This window comes from Pteropus alecto, unplaced genomic scaffold (assembly GCF_000325575.1).
Source record: "Pteropus alecto unplaced genomic scaffold, ASM32557v1 scaffold34, whole genome shotgun sequence".
Classification (NCBI taxonomy): Eukaryota; Metazoa; Chordata; class Mammalia; order Chiroptera; family Pteropodidae; genus Pteropus; species Pteropus alecto.
The window spans coordinates 4808068-4824156 of record NW_006435763.1 but is presented as its reverse complement, the minus strand read 5'-3'; the positions used below and the strand labels follow the sequence as shown (position 1 = coordinate 4824156).

Here is a 16089-nt window from a genome sequence, read left to right as displayed (position 1 = left end):
AGCGGGCAGACTGCACATTCCAAGAACACGGGAGGGGTGAGGAGCCTCCAACGGCCAGGGGCCATCACTTCCTCTCAATGACCTCTTCCAAATATGTGCCAACTACATACTGTCATCTCATATGCCAGCCCCAGGCGTTGGGAGACGCTCTCATTTTAAGGGGAGAAAATTGCCATCCTTTGTTAGGAAGTGACGTGCCCAAAGTCACAGAGTTGATAAATGGCTTCGCGTGACAGATCTTGTGCCTTGTGCCAGGGTGTGAGGATAAAAGCAAGTACCGTCTTTACCCGACAGAACTGCCAATCTAAATAAATCATCAGACTAAAAAGGCAAATGATCATAACTGCAATAAGCATCGTAAAGAAAAAAGCTCAGGAGATCTCAAATTGGGGGATCATTACAAGACTGGGCCAGGCGAGCGGGGGGTGGTCATTCAGCAGACTTCTAAGAAAATCCCATCTAAGCCCAGAGGTGAAGGACAAATCAGAAGTGACCGGGTAAGGAGTGGAGGAAAGGAGGTTTGAGTAGGGTGACATGATTGTGCAAAGGTCCTGAGGCCCGTGGCGGGAGCAGTGGACAAGGAGGAGTGTGGGGACATTTAAAACGCCAGGAGGAATTCAGGATTCCTCCCCAGCGACAGTTTTCATCTCTGGACTTCTGACTCCTTGGAAGGTTTATTTCCCCTGCCACACAGATTGTCCCTTGGTGAAGTCGTTGAATCTGTCTGAGACTCTATTTGCTTCCTCAGATGTAAAATGGGTCAGTAGTAATCTACCACATGGGCTCACGGGATGATCTTTGTAGACTGCAGAGTGCCCCGCAAACGTTAGGTGCAGTTAGGTTAACGGCTCTTGTCTTACCGATGGCCCGGCAGAGGGGAAGACAGAGAAAGAGACTTACCCAGGGTCACGCGGCGCTCCTGTCAGGCGCTTCACATACATCACACCTAATCTGTTTTCCCCCACTCATTTAGCAAGTATTTATTGCAAAGCCACCAGGCCAGGACTTTGCAGGGGCAGAAGGCAGGGGGGAGCTTGCCTGGGTGGCCCTCTTTTACAGGCTGGTGTGGAGGGGCTACAGGAGACCACTGGGATCCAAAGACTTCTGGTCGCTTGGGAGAGAAAACTCCTCGGAAGAACTCGTCTCCCAGTTGGAAAGGCAGTGGGCGAGGAACCGCAGTGCGGCCCAGCGGTGAGTGTGTGGAAGCTGGGCGGTCAGCGTGGTGCTCGGTGCTTGGTCAGCAAAGCCCCGAGTCACTCGGCCCCAAATAGGGCCCCGGCCCTACTCTGGGCTCCGCCTCCACAGTCCCCTTCCCGATCTCACGAAGCAGGAACTGGTCAGGCTCAAGGTGCATTTCCTCCCAGAGTGCTTTGTGGGTTCCCCAAGAACGCCAACAAAGTGGGGGCTCCTCCAGGTCCCCAGAAGGGAGCTCGAATGGTGGGATGGCGGGCAGGATACAGAAGGAATATTTTAAGACTCGGGGTGGAGAGTTGGGTGGTGGGCCACACATGCTGCCCATTACTCACTCACCTGAGTGATTAGTCTCCTGGCCCTCAATTTTCTTATCTGTTCAATGGGGATGTCGTGAGTGCCTGGCCCATAGCTTGTGGGAGATGAAAAAAAAAATTAATTTAGAAAAGAACATCGCAGATGCCTCGAAAATGGTAAAAGCTCAAGTAATATCAGTTACCCAGAGGATTTCAAGCTCTTTCTAGTCCTGTCCACTCTGCCTCACTCCTGCCCTCTCTGGCGTCTCTAGAAACTTCTATGAGGAATGAGTTTAGGGGCCCTCGTTCTAGAGAAATGACTTGTTAACATTAATTAAACCTGGGGTTAGGCGCAGCCTTGCCATTAAGTAGTCGATGACCTTGGAGAAGTTGCTTGACCTCATTGGAACCTTGGTGTTTCGGGGGAACGGTCAAAAGTAACTTAGCTCTGTGGAGAGGGTTACAAGGTTCCCCTGCATGCTCTAGGATTTTGTGGTGGTGACTGTAGATTGTTGAATTCTACATATTAGAAGAAGCAAGAGAAAGACAGACAGTGAAATACAGACTATTGTCCTACATGGCTGAGAAGGCGGGTCTACCCTTCGGCATGGTTGGATCCAGGGACTTGCGTGGTGTCCAAAATCTTTCCCTCCATCTCTCAGCTCACCTGGTACCTGTATATCGATGTCTTCATAAAGCCTGTCCCATAACGTGCCAGTTCAGCAATTCTCGCAGAATGAGAGCGCCTCTCTCTCTCCTAGCATCCATGTAGAAAAATCCCAAGGAAGGCCTCTGATTGGTTGGCTCAAGTCACGTGCCTCTCAGGGGCCACTCCCATGGGTGGGGGACTGGCTGCACAGGGAAGGATAGGGCTGCCCCACAAAGGAAGGGGGTTTGTTTTTCCAAAAGGGGTGAGTAATATGAGCAAATTAAAACAGCAGCGCTCTCTCTCACCACAGGCATATCTTTTTGAACTTCCCCTCCACTCTTAAATTACTTCTGAGTAGCAGAATTCATTCACAGGGAGGTTTCTCACCCACTTGTTCCCAGTTCTGGCCTCCCCTGCCGGCATGAGGAAGAAAGTCACCCAATATTGGAATCAGCGGATAGAAACATTCTCCAGGACGGTTTAAGAATCCACAAACGGTGGACAGAAAGAAAGGAGGAAGGTGTGGGTGTATGAAGGTCCAGCTCAGTCATATACGGAGCTGACTGATTACACGCGGAGAGAACTTTGGTTTTGTTCCTGAAATATTTTGCAATTTTGCGGGGAAGGGAGGGGATGTCATCCTGAGAGGTCGCAGACCGGCCGGCCACCTGCCAGCCAAGTTAGGTTCCCAGGGTATACTCGGCCCACATGGTGTGACGTTGCTCTTGTTCTTTGGGGTCCCTTGTTTTGTTTTGTTTTGTTTTGTTTTGTTTTGTTTTGTTTTTATAAGTTGCCAATGTTTGAAACATTGGAGATGTCACATAAAGATCTGGAATTCTGATCTCTCTTAAAGCACACGGGCAGTGCTGGGTCACGGCCCCGCACAGCAACGGGAGAGTGGATCCGGGTGGTGGCCGCCCCATCAGACAAGGCACAGGATCTTCATTTTGCCACAGTCTCCGCCACTCTCTCTCTTGTGTCCCCCATTCACACCCAGCCTCTCTCTCACACGCCCCACCGCACCTTGTGGTCCCACGCGAGACCTCGTTTTGCAGATAGAAACTGAGGCTCAGAGGAGAGGGGACAGAGCAGGCACTTGAACCTTGGTTTCCTGGCTCCAAGGCCAGGTTCAGTCCACCAAACCAAGTTACCTGCTTCCTCCTCTCTCCGTGCCTCCTTCCCTCTCTCCCTTCCTTCCTTCCTTCTTTCCTTCCTTCCTTCCTTCCTTCCTTCCTTCCTTCCTTCCTTCCAGTTAGGTTAACGGCTCTTGTCTTACCGATGGCCCGGCAGAGGGGAAGACAGACAAATCTTTATAACATTATGCACCAGGCACTCCTGTCAGGCGCTTCACATACATCACACCTAATCTGTTTTCCCCCACTCATTTAGCAAGTATTTATTGAGTGCCTACTACATTCAGGAGCCGGACTAAGCTGGGGCAAATACACGCAAGAACTTTCCCCTCTTGTTCTAATAGGACGAACAGGTACAGGGAAGAGTTGGAGAGAGAGCGAGCGTGGCTGTGAAGTCGATGAATTAAACAATGGGATCCAATGGGGAAGAGTGGTCAGGGATGGCCTCTATGAGGAGGTGACATCTTTTTGGCATTTGAGACCCAAATACCAAAATATTTGTGACTGGCAGGCCATGCGTAGCTCAGTGAGAGAGGCCGAGCCACAGCCCTCCAAGATGCCAAAGCAAACAACAAGCCAGGCCAGGGACGAGGGACAAGGCCTTCACCTTGTCAGTAAGGGTCTGGCCACCAGTGCTTGCCAAAGGATTTTTTTCTTTTTGCTGGGGGTGTGAGGGCCACAGAGGCAATATGTAAACTGTGAATTGAGACATGGCCTCAAATATCTGTTCTTTCTTTGCTGTGTGACCTTGGGTAGCTGTCACCACCTCTCTGAGCCTCGGTCTCATCCTGGGTAAAGTGGGAGCCTATGATACCCACTAGGCAAGGAGGTTGAAAGGAGTTGGTGTGCTCATTTGTAAAAAGGTATAAAGCAAGGGCCCCCAACCCCCAGGCCATGGACTAGTGCAGGAACCGGGCTGCACAGCAGGAGGGGAGCAGTGGATAGGCGAGCAAAGTTTCTCTGTATCTGCAGCCACTCCCCAGCGCCAGCATCACCGCCTCAGCTCCGCCTCAGATCATCAGGCATTAGATTCTCATAGGAGCTCAGGTCCCTGGTGTAAAGGACAGACTGATCCCAGTGCCTGGTCCAGGTCCCAGCTCTTAAATGGACCTTGAAATTTATGATAACCCCCTAGGTTGTCAGAATTGGAAGGGACACAGAAAGTGGGACCAACCACATGCTTTCACACATGAGGACACAGAGGCACAGAGAGGGAAGCAATCAGCCCAAGGCCACACTGCAACGGGTGGTCGACAGCTGCCTCTGCTGTGTGACCGAGGACACAGGAAGGGTCCTCTGGCTTCCCTGCTCCTCGCCGTCCCTCACCCTAGCTCTCGTTGTGGCCCCCGGTCATGACTAAGGGCCTGGGATCTTATTGGGTCAAGGCTGCCTGAGCTCTGGTCTAGACAGCAGCAGGATTCTAAACCCACTCTAAACTGGCTCTGAACTGGCTCTAGACCACCTGACGCTGGCTGCTGTGGAGGAAGGGAGGGCTGCACCCCGGATCAGAAAGTGCCTGAAGGCAGACCTGGGGTCCAATCCCAGTTCTTTTGCTTCTCAGCTGTGTGTCCTCGGACAAAGTCACCCTCTCGGCCTTCGTTTCCTCATCTGTGACATGGGGATGACACCTGGCTTGCCAGACCGGTGGCTTATAAACCGTGCATTTATCTCTCACAGTTCTGGAGGCTGCAAGTCCTACATCAAGGCACTGGCAGCTTTGGTGTCCGGTGAGGGCCCGCTTCCTGGTTCGTAGATGCTCAGCTTCTTGTCATGTCCTCACGTGGAGAAGGGTCGAGGCAGCTCTCTGGGGTGTCTTTTATAAGGTCACTCGTCCCATTTAGGAAGGCTCCATCCTCATGACCTAATCACCTCCCAAAGGCCCCAGCTCCTGACACCATTACATTAGGGGTTAGGATTTCAACATAGGAATTTGGGGGGCGGGGGGCACAACATTCAGGCTATTGCAGGGGCCCAGAGCCAATGTCTCCTGTCCCCTTAGGCACACCAAGGCAACAGCGTGTAAAAGGAAAGGACTCGGTGATGAGGAGGCCTCTGAGACTGAGATATTCCTACAGCAAAAAGGGAGCATGAGAGGCCCGCTGCTCAGGGCCATCTGGCAGGTGTTCTGGTCCACCTTCCTCCTGGGGACCCTCAGCCTCGTCATCAGTGACGCCTTCAGGTTCACTGTCCCTAAGCTCCTCAGGTAGGTTTAGGCCTTCAGTGCCTTGCTAAGGTTGGTGGTCCCTTAATGGGTGTCTTTCCAGGGCTGGGGATGGGGAGTTCAGCTCGCCTGCCTCTGCCTACACCTCTGGTGCTCAGGGCACTGGAGGCTGGGCAAAAGAATACTGAGGAAGGACAAAAACAAATGAGAAAGTGTCTGACCTCCAGGAGGGAAAAAGTGGACTCTAACCTGACTGTATCGGTTAGCTTTCACTGTGTAACAAACAGCCCCCAAGTGAGGGGCTTAAAACCACTTATTTACTTAGGATAATGTGGGTCAGCAATTCGGGCTGAGCTCAGCTGGGTGGCTCTTCCTTTCTTGGCTGAGTTCCCTCATGTGTCTGGGGTTCACTCGTGTGTCTGTGGGGTCGGCTGGGGACTGGCTGGTCCTAGATGGTCTCAGCTTGGACAGCACGTCTCTGCTCCACGTGGTTTCTTATCCTCCAAAAGGCTAGTTCCAGCTTGTTCACATGGCCGCTTGGCAGCATTCTGAGACGTCAAGCAAAAGCTGCATTTTCCCTTGAGGCCTGGGCTCGGAACTGACACAGTTTTTCCCTGCAGCGTGTTTTGTTGGCCAAAGCTGGTTGCACAGTCAGCCCAGATTCAAGGGGCGGCATGTTAGTTTGTTCAGGCTGCCACAGCAAAGTACTCCAGACTGGGCGGCTTGAACGACAGGAATTTGTTTTCTCACAGTTCTGGAGGCTGGGTGTCTGAGATCGAGGTGTGGGCAGGCTTGGTTTCTCCCAAGGCCTCTTTCCTTGGCTTGCAGACAGCCGCTTACTTGCTGTGTCCTCACATGATTTGTCCAGGTGTCTCCTTGTCTGTCCCAAATTCCTCTTCTTACTAGGACACCAGTCATCTTGGATTAAGGCCCCACCCTAATGGCCTCATTTTAACGTATGCACCCCGTCTCCAAACACGGCTGAAGTTCTGGGGGTTTGGGACTTTAATATATGAATTTCACGGGACACAATTCAGCCCATAACAGGTGGGAATGAAAACACCACCTTTGGATCGACGAGCTGCAAGGCCCATTGGAAATGAGCGTGGACAGGGCGCAATTGTAGCCATTTTCGCAAAACAATTTAAAAAAAAAATCTGCCACACCGTCTGTTCCTCCAGACCTGGGCGGGCCTGGGCAGAGGCAGCTCCCATGGGTGCTTTCTCTCACCGGCTGCACCTTCTCCTTCCCTCTCCCACAAGCCTTTTTCTGGAGTTTATTGGCGACCCCAAGACCCCGGGCTGGAAGGGCTACCTCCTCGCGGTGCTGATGTTCCTCACCGCCTGCCTGCAAACGCTCTTCGAGCAGCAGCACATGTACAGGCTCAAGGTGCTGCAGATGAGGCTGCGAACAGCCATCACCGGCCTCGTGTACAGAAAGGTGAGCCTCAGCCTTTCCCTTCTCTCCATCCTGCCCCGATGTACGTGCACATGGTCCAGCCAGGAAGGGTTAGTTACATCACTGAACCGTTAATATCGTTGTGTCTGAAAACATGCTCATTTGTTACTTCATTCATAGCTGCTTGCTCTACACTCTCACCTCCTTGGTTATTTCCATAAGACCCTGGATGATCTGACCCTGGGACCTCTCCAACCTCATCGCGTCACACACCTCTTCCTCTCTTGCTCTCCCTGCTCTAGCCACAAACACGCCAAGCACCCTCCCACCTCAGGGCCTTTGCACTTGCTTTCTCCACTGCCTGGACACCCTTTCCACAACATCTCCTGTAAATAACTGCCACTCATCCCCCATGAGGATAAAGGGCTCGCCTTCGGGCTGTGTGGAAACCAGATAAAGGTGGACTGTCAGCTATGTTGCCCAGCAACACTACTTATGGTACAAATGTCCCCTGACCCATTGGTAAATTACATCTGGGCTAGAAGTCCTGCCAGAGAGCTAGGAATGGCTGGTGGCAAGCCATAGCTCTGAGCTTCTCTCTGTGCAGTAACTCTTGTCCCTTTGGGGAACCCTGGAAGTGAAACCCATGAGACTAATGCTGTAAAAGACATTGGCTCCTGTGGGGTCTGGAGCATCCAAGCCAGGGTCATTCTGTCTCGTGTGAATCTCCTTTTCTCACATCTGAGCTGTGTCACCTGGGGGCAAAAGGGGGCAAATGGGACAGCTCTTCAATGAGCATGCGGGTGGCTCCCGATGCTGCCCTGCCTGCTGTGTTTCAGACCCACGTCCCCTGAGCATGCTGGAGCTATGTGTGTGTGGCCCATGCAGTCTCATGGGTCCATACGTTGAGCTGAAGCTGACAGGAAGATGGCCTGAGGGCACCGCTCCCCCTCCTGCCCCCCACTACCCCCCCGCCCTGCCCCATCGGGGAAACCTTCATCTCCTGATGAGGTCCAACCCCACTCTGCTCCCTGGGCTGCTTCTTATTTTCTGCATCTGGTGCTTTGACATCTAGGGGCTTTACTGACCCTGGAGGGACTGTCCCTCCTCGGCTAGCCAATTTCTAGAGATGGCAAATAAATGACTCACCTGAGAGCATACCTTTCAGACGCAAACCAGCCAATCCAGAGCCCGTCCCCCAACCCCTCCTTTATGGGGTTGTCCCACTCTGGGCTACTGTCCCCTGCCTTAATCACCTCTCTACTAGGGACTTTGCCCCAGAGCCTGCTGGAATGGCTGAAACATGCCAGTCCAAACCTGCTCACCCTGCCCGACTCTCCTTCCTGTGAAAACCACAGTATGGTCTCCCGCCCACCTCTCCCGCCCCTCCCTCTGCCCAACGCTGGTGCTTCCCCGAGTGGCCCCCCACCGCATGCAGTGGCCCCCGCTTGAGGCCCACGAGTAGAAAAGCTGTCTTGTCAATAACGACCACCTCCCGATCTGCGGGCCTCGCTGGACCCGAATGATAGTAAAACCTGTCTTTTGAAACAGGTCTTCACGGCACTCGTCGTAATTACCATCACAGAGCGAACTTCGGGAGTCTTTATTTTTGTTCCCCTCTGTCTTCACTCCCAGGAGAGTGACCCCCCACCACCACCACCCCCCATGTCATTGGCGGCTGTATTCCCAGCACTCAGCCTGGGTCGGCAAGAGCTCGAGAAAAGAGCTGAAGATTTTTGGGAGCATTTCTGCACTCAGATTCCTTCACTCCCCAGCTCCTTCCCTCACACACTCAGCGGAGGGAAGATTGCAAGGAGAACTTAGCATTCAACAGGCTGGAAGGGGTCCGCTATGACCCCAGAGTTAGGGCAGGTTTCGGACTGCCAGAGGACCAGGTCAGTGTCCGGGAGGCACGTAAATGCCCGCAGGGGTCAGCGTAACGCCCTGTCAAGCCCGTGTTGTGCCTCAGCCATCTTGGAATCCAGCCCTGGCCTGGCCACTTAGAAACCCTCTGACTTCGGGCGAGTCGGCCGATTTCTCTGTGCCTCAGTCTACTGAGCTGTAAAATGGGGTTCGTAACGCTGCATTTCATTGATTCTAATCTCACTTGAACTCTTCTGAAATCAAGATGTGTCTTATGCACCTTAATTTAATTGGCATTGATTTTTTTTTTTTTTTCCGTCATGATACAAAAACGGAGAGGGTTTTGTTCGTGGCATTTTAGATTGAAGGAACTATGCCAGGACCACAGAAAATGGTGAAACTGTTCATTGAACACAGAGCCTGGGACCTAGCTAGCACTCAGCACATGACCAGCACGATCGTCACGGATCCAAGGTTTTTATGTGTGATGCGATTAACTTATTGCTCCAGTGCTTTAGAGATTTCCAAGTATTTTCATTTTTTGACAACTTCTTAGATTCTCACAAAGGCCCTGGGAGGTTGGCCTAGGAGATTTTTATTAGCCCATTTACAGGAGAGTGAACGCACGCTCGGCAGGTGAAGAGACCTGGCTTGGCCAGCAGGGGCAGCACCGCTCAGACCCAGGCCTGCGGGGTGGGCCTCGGGCCTCCCTGCCTCCCCCCACCCACCTTGCCTTGTCCTTCCCCTGACTCACATCTTATTCCTCTTGCCCCACCCAGGTCCTGGCTCTGTCCAGCGGCTCCAGAAAGACCAGTGCCGTTGGGGACGTGGTCAACCTGGTGTCTGTGGATGTGCAGCGGGTGACCGAGAGCGTCATGTACCTCAATGGGCTGTGGCTGCCACTCATTTGGATCATCGTCTGCTTTGTTTACCTCTGGCAGGTGTGCTGGGCGGAGGGAGCCGGGGTTCGAGCTGAATCCTTCCCCCCTCCCCGCCCTCCTCTTCTCTTCGTCCTGTCTTTATCTGCACACACTGTGGACTGACATAATGGGCAACATCTTAGATGAGGACGGCCCGCACTTGACCTTGGGCAGGGTGCTCGCCCTCCCCGAGCCTCAGTTTCCCCATCTGTAACATGATGACGATGACATTGACACTTCTGGGTGCCATATCGGGGTACCCAGTAGACAGATGAAACCTATCGGAAGTTACCAGTGACGCTAGGACACCAGCACCATCATCAAAAAAGACAGAACATCTTAGGGGAAAAAATAGGATACCTAGTTTTCGAAAAGTGTGAAGTGGCCATGTAGCCAAAAAAAAAAGAAAAAGAAAAAATTCAGAACTTTTTCTGATTTTCTTTTATCTAGTTTGTGGCATAGGGTTTTCTTTCTTTTTTTCTTTCCTCCTTTCTTCCTTTCTCTCTCTCTCCCTCTCTCTCTCTCCCTCTCTCCCTTTTCTTTCTGTCACAGACTTTGGAGTGGGACTGCCAGGCTTCAAATCTCACTTTTACCACTTGCCAGTTATAAAAACCTTGCACGAGTAATAGCCTGTCTGCGCCCCATTTCCTCACCTGTAAAATGAGGATCTCAATGAGCAACACCGCCCCTGCCTTCGATGTTTGGTATGAAATGAGACACCGAGAACGGTGTCTGGCACACAGCTGTAACCCGTAGGTGTTGGGTCGGCTTGTTGGTAGGGGACGTGTGATTCGTCTCAAGTTCCCACCTCAGCTCTGCTCCAGGGGTGAGCGCGAAGCTCACACATTTTTCTGTAACAGACCAGATCGTAAACATTTTAGACACTGAGGGCCATACAGTCCTTCTCAAAACTATTCGACTCTGTCCCTTCCAGTGCAAAAGTGGCCACAGATTCAGTCTGAATATCGCAGAATTTTCACATCACGAAATTATACTTCTTTCGATTTCCTTCGACCATTTAAAAATTTAAAAGCCATGAGGATTTTTTTTTTTTTTTGGAACAGCTCATGGGCCGTCCAAAAGCAGGAGGTGGGACCTAGCCCATGTGCCACCGTTCGCGGGCCCCGGGGTGGGCTCATCGATGGCATATGATCGTGAGTGAGTGTGAAACACTCCCGAAGGCCACCTCGTGCACGGGGTCATCATGTTCCTCTACCACAGCTTCCACCCGGCGAGGGAGGAAGGACACTTGGGAGAATGCAGGGCAGTTAGCAGGCCGACCCACGAGCCAAGCGAAGCTGCAGATGACACAGCCAGCCCTTTCCCGGCGTCTTGGCCGACAATCCCTAACATCAGAGGGTCACCCCCGAGATCCTGGTTAAGGAAGGCTGGGCGTTGGGGTTGCTCTAGGTAGCATTTGAAGCCTTTTTACAAAACGATGGCATTTTGCCGGAGAGAGCTTAACCTTCTGCTGACACCTCTCTGAATATTTTCCCAGCCCTGGCTGAGATGGCTGGTGTTTGCCTTCTGGGCACTTCTCTATTAGGCCACTAGGCGGTGCCATTGTCGCATAAATGAAACAAACCGGCGGCTTGAGTTGTCAAAAGATTCGAAAACTCTTTTTGGCTGAGAGGAGAAACCTAGGCCCACAGACCTGAGACGAGTGACCTTTGCCGAGAGAATGGGCTCAAACGACCTCAAGGGGAATCTCAAAAAGTCACAGTCACTTAAAAATCATTTATCTTACCCCACTACCTCTATATGTACCAGGTAAAGAAACCAGAGTTAAGAAGGGAACATATCTGTCCCAAAGTTCCCAGGTGGTTGGGGGAAGGGCTGCCAGACAAAATACAGGATGTCCAGTTAAATATGAATTTCAGGTAAACTGAATAATTTTTTAGTATAAGTATATCCCAAATATTCCATGGGATATGCTTATACTAAAAACTTTCTTGCCGTTTCTCTGGAATCCTAGTTTAGCTGGGGCGGGCGGCGGGGCCTCCTGGGTTTATTTGCTAAATCTTGTCAGGGGCGAAATGAACACTAGGGTTACCACTGACTCTATGACATGAGCACACACTCTTGGCCGTGGGGAACACCTCTGTTTCCATGTGACAGACGAGGAAACTGCAGTTTACACAGGGTAAGCCACGTGCCCAAGGCCACATGAGTAAGTGTCAGAGTCAGGATTTGAACCCGGATCCTGATTCCAGAGGTCTGACTTCACCATTCTGGCTAGGCATGCCCCCTCCCCACTCCCCCGCCCCTCCTGTCTAGATGCACGACCTGTCTCGGACATACACCCCACATCGTGCGAAGTGGGTCATTTCCACTCCCTGAGACGTAAGGTCTCCATCTTCAGCAGGCGTCTCCTCCTAGGTGTCTGCCCCACGAGTCTTGGTCCCCGTAACCTGGTGGCTGCCCTCATCAGACCCCCCGACACTCCCTTGCCTTAGGAAACAAACAAATCTGAGTCCCTCACCCCCAACCCCTGGCCGAATCCCTCGGGGTCTGCCGCTGGGCTCCCGGGGACATCTCGTGATGTCCTCCCCTCTGCTTCCAGCTCCTAGGACCCTCTGCCCTCACCGCCATCGCTGTCTTCCTCAGCCTCCTCCCTCTGAACTTCTTCATCACCAGGAAGAGGAACCGCCATCAGGTTTGGCATGTGACAGAAGGGACGTGCCAGGGAAATGGGGCGGGTAGAGGCCGGGTGGGCCCGGCTTTGCCCTGCCGCGTTGTGAGTCCTTCCGGTCACTCAGACCTGTGTCCCCACGTCCCCCCATCTCGGTGGGTGGCAGCTCTGTCCCTCCGGCATTCAAACCATGGGTCAGTTTAGATGCCTCTCTCTTCTCACACCCTCTCCGTCAGCTGATTCGGGTGGCCTCATCTTCAGAGTGCATCCACGACATGGCCCCTTCTCACCCTAGGCTCTCTAAGTCCCACTGTCCCTCCCTGGGACCACTGCAGGGACCCCTCGCTGAGTCCCCACTTCTGCTCTGGCCCCTCACCCTGGCCACTTCGCACACCAGCCAGAGGGGACCCGTGAAAACCACGCAGGTCTCACGTCTCTCATTTCCCTCGGTGTCAGAGCCAGCACTCTGCGGTGGCCTCCTGCCCGCGGCGATGCGGCCTCATCACCTCCTACCTCTTTCTCCTCGCTCGCTGCGTGACCTCCCCTACCCTCCCTGGATCCTCAAACCAGTCTGCTCCCGCCCCAGGGCCTTCGCACTGGCCGTTCCCGCCGCCTGGCGCACCCTCACCCAGAAGTCTTGTCTGCTTCTCTCCCCTCCCTAACCACCTGGTTTCGGCACAACGCGCCCTCCCCGCCACCTCCTGCGGCTCGGCAACTTTGTGCTGTTTGGCTCCATAGCACTTGTCACTTAACCTGCCATAGGATACACCTGGCCCTTCCATTTAGTGTCTCTTTCTAGTTAGAATGAAAGCTTCTCCGGGGCAGGAGATGCTCACTGTTGTAGGCTCAGCTTTTGGAATAGTGCTTGGTGCATAGAAGGTGCTCAATAAATACTTGGAAGGGAGGGCGGGAGGGAGGGAGGGCTCACAGAGCCTGTTTTTCCAGCCTCCTGTCTGGCCTCCTCTAGACACTGTCCACACAGCCGCCCTTCTGACGATGTCCCTCTGTGATGAAGCACGGTGGCCCCCAAACCCTCTGCCTGACCTGCAAGTCCCAACATGGCCCTACCTCCCTGTCTTAGCCCCTGCACACACCCTCTTATGACACCCTGGACGTCCTCCCCGCCATGCTGTCCTCTCCTTCTTGCCCCGCTCACCCCACCTAGCCCTTTTCCACGTGCTCAGCGCCTCCACATCACTTCTGAGGTAGTCAGGGCGTCACCCCCACCTCCAGGAAGCCTTCCTGATTGCACCCCCCCCAGCTGGTCAGGGCCTACCTCTATTCCCTGCACTTTGGGGCTTCCCTGTGTTATGGCGCATCCTCCCCTGTGAAGGCAGAAGCAGGGGGACAAAGGGAGGAGGCTCCTGCAGTGGTTCAGGCCGAGGTGACAGTGACTCGGGCCAGGACCGTGGGACGGAGATGCCGAGAAGCAGACGGCTCGCGCCTGGTTTGGAGATAGAAGCAGCAGGATTTGCCGAAGGGGTCGGGGGGCGCGGCCATTGGAGGGAAGGACTCTAGACTTGTTCCTGTCCCCTCCCCTCTCTTCCCTCTGGTCCCAGGAGGAGCAAATGAGACACAAGGACTCTCGGGCGCGGCTCACCAGCTGCATCCTCAGAAACATGAGGACAGTCAAGTGCCACGGCTGGGAGAGAGCCTTTCTGGACAGAGTCCTGCGCATCCGAGGCCGGGAGCTGGGCGCCTTGAGGACCTCCGGGCTCCTCTTCTCTGTGTCTCTGGTGTCCTTCCAAGTGTCCACGTTTCTGGTGACGTCACCCTGGTCTCCCTGCAGAGCATGGTCTTGGTTGGGGGTGGGGTGCAGGGGGTGGGATGAGGTATAGGCAGAGCCCCTGGATCTTGGAGCCTCTCTTTGCAGACCACCTCGTCCATCAAAACGCACCCCTCCTGGGCCCTGCTCTCTCTCAGGGGTCCCCACTTTCTGCTGAGTTGGCTAATCCGTCAGGTCATTCCCCTGAACGTGGCAGTGGCCCACGTAAGGTCTTGAGCTCCAGGCTCCTGGAACTGCGGCTCCCACTGCCGTGGGGAATTGGCAATGGGTGCAGGAAGCTGCAGAGGTGGGACCCCAGGCTCACCCTACTGCAGCCCCTCGCTGGGCACAGCGCCTGTCCTGTCTTCCTCTGAGTGATTTCACAAATTCCTGCCGGATTAGCCTCCTAAAGCGTGGCTTCGTAGTCATGCCACTGCAAACAAACCTACAATGACTCACTGCTGCGTCCACAATAAAACCCAAACTCTTCATAAAACGTTCAAGCTGGTAACGAGTGGGCCTTGACCACTGTTTCCAGAAGGATCTAGATTCCCAAGGGCCATCTGTTCTGACATTGGATGTCGCCAACACAATGGACACTCAGAACCACAAGTACCATCACTAAGAACCGTGAGGGCTCCCCAGGTACGATCACTGGGCCTCCATCACACCAAGTAACCGTCAGACAACTGTCACATAGAGTGACCATCACACCAAGTGACTGTCACACCAGATGATATTGAGAACCGAAACATCACCAACACTTAGAACTGAACCAACCCCTAGTGACATCTAGAACCACAGATGCCGCTGATACCTAGGACCTTCGACCGCTGCTGCCACTACAATTTCCAAGGGATTCTCAAATCACGAGTCCCACCCACGCCTAGAACCGCGAAATGAGATGGAGAACTGCAGTGTCCCCAATGCCTGGATCCAAGAGTCTCTGAGACTGATAGTGGTGGGGGGAAGGGGGTGGGCCGCGCACGCACCGCCCTCATCAATAGCAGAATTCGAAGGGAGATCTGGCGGGGGTGGCGAGGGGGGCGGGGCACACGGACCCTAGAGATACCACTGATGGCTCGGGCTTCCCCGGCCACACTCGGCAGCTCATGTCACCCCCCGCATCTCACCCAGGTGGCACTGGTTGTGTTCGCTGTCCATACTCTGGTGGCCCAGGAGAATGCCGTGGACGCCGAGAAAGCCTTCGTCACCCTCACGGTCCTCAGCATCCTCAACAAGGCCCAGGCTTTCTTGCCCTTCTCCATCCACTCCGTGGTCCAGGTGAGGCTGGGGGAGGGGAGGCCGCTGGGAGGGGCCTTGCCGGGGTGCAGCAGGCTGGGCCCGGTCTCCACCCACCTACCCTCAGCTGACAGCGGGAGGATGGAGAGAGGGAGCAAGAAAGAGTTGTTGAAACAGGGAGGGAAACACACGAAGCGGCCGCGGGAGCCGTCGTCGGCGCAGGCCCGTGAGTCACACGGCCACCCACGCGCGAGAGCTCGTTCCGCGTCCCTTTCACACGAGGCAGCGGGATCCCATTTCTCCCCCTTGAACACTCTCTGCGCACGTGCTGCCTCCTCGGACGCGGCGAACGTGAGCGGGCATTCGCCTAGCCGAGCCGTCCCTATTTAAGCGGCCTCCCGGTTCGTTCCCAAAGATGGGCTTTGGGGGTGGGAGCAGAGAGGGCGCCCCAGGTGGACGACGTCTGGAATCATTCTTGATAATGGCCCGATGACAGCAGAGGCCACCAACCATCCTGTTCCTGGGTTCGGTCTGCAGAATGGCGGCTGGGTTGTACCAGTGATGCTAATTGGGAGCAAGGAGGTGGCCTCCATACGCATCATTCTCTGTCACCCAAAAAGCTTTGCACTAATGCCTTGCGCACGAGCAGAGCTTGATGGACGGGAAGTTCCCTCACCATCTTGAGGCACCCCACGCCCGAAGCCTGAGTTCTTTTTCTGCCCTTCTGGCGTGCGTGACCTTGGGCTTTGGTGTCCCCAGGGCCGGGTGTCCTTTGACCGGCTGGCTGCCTTCCTCTGCCTGGAAGAAGTTGACCCGGAGGCGGTGGATTCAAGTCCCTC

General features: G+C 54.1%; 1 protein-coding gene across 1 annotated transcript in view; it reads left to right on the top strand.

The window, feature by feature from the left end:
* Positions 1–16089, top strand: part of ABCC6 (ATP binding cassette subfamily C member 6) — a 47411-nt gene that overhangs the window by 7130 nt on the left and 24192 nt on the right. The window contains exons 7-14 of the mRNA XM_006910939.2: positions 1060–1191; positions 5269–5472; positions 6693–6870; positions 9471–9632; positions 12175–12267; positions 13803–14006; positions 15146–15292; positions 16010–16082. Of these exons, the coding sequence (XP_006911001.2) occupies positions 1060–1191; positions 5269–5472; positions 6693–6870; positions 9471–9632; positions 12175–12267; positions 13803–14006; positions 15146–15292; positions 16010–16082 (1193 nt within the window). The remainder of the gene's footprint in view (positions 1–1059; positions 1192–5268; positions 5473–6692; positions 6871–9470; positions 9633–12174; positions 12268–13802; positions 14007–15145; positions 15293–16009; positions 16083–16089) is intronic.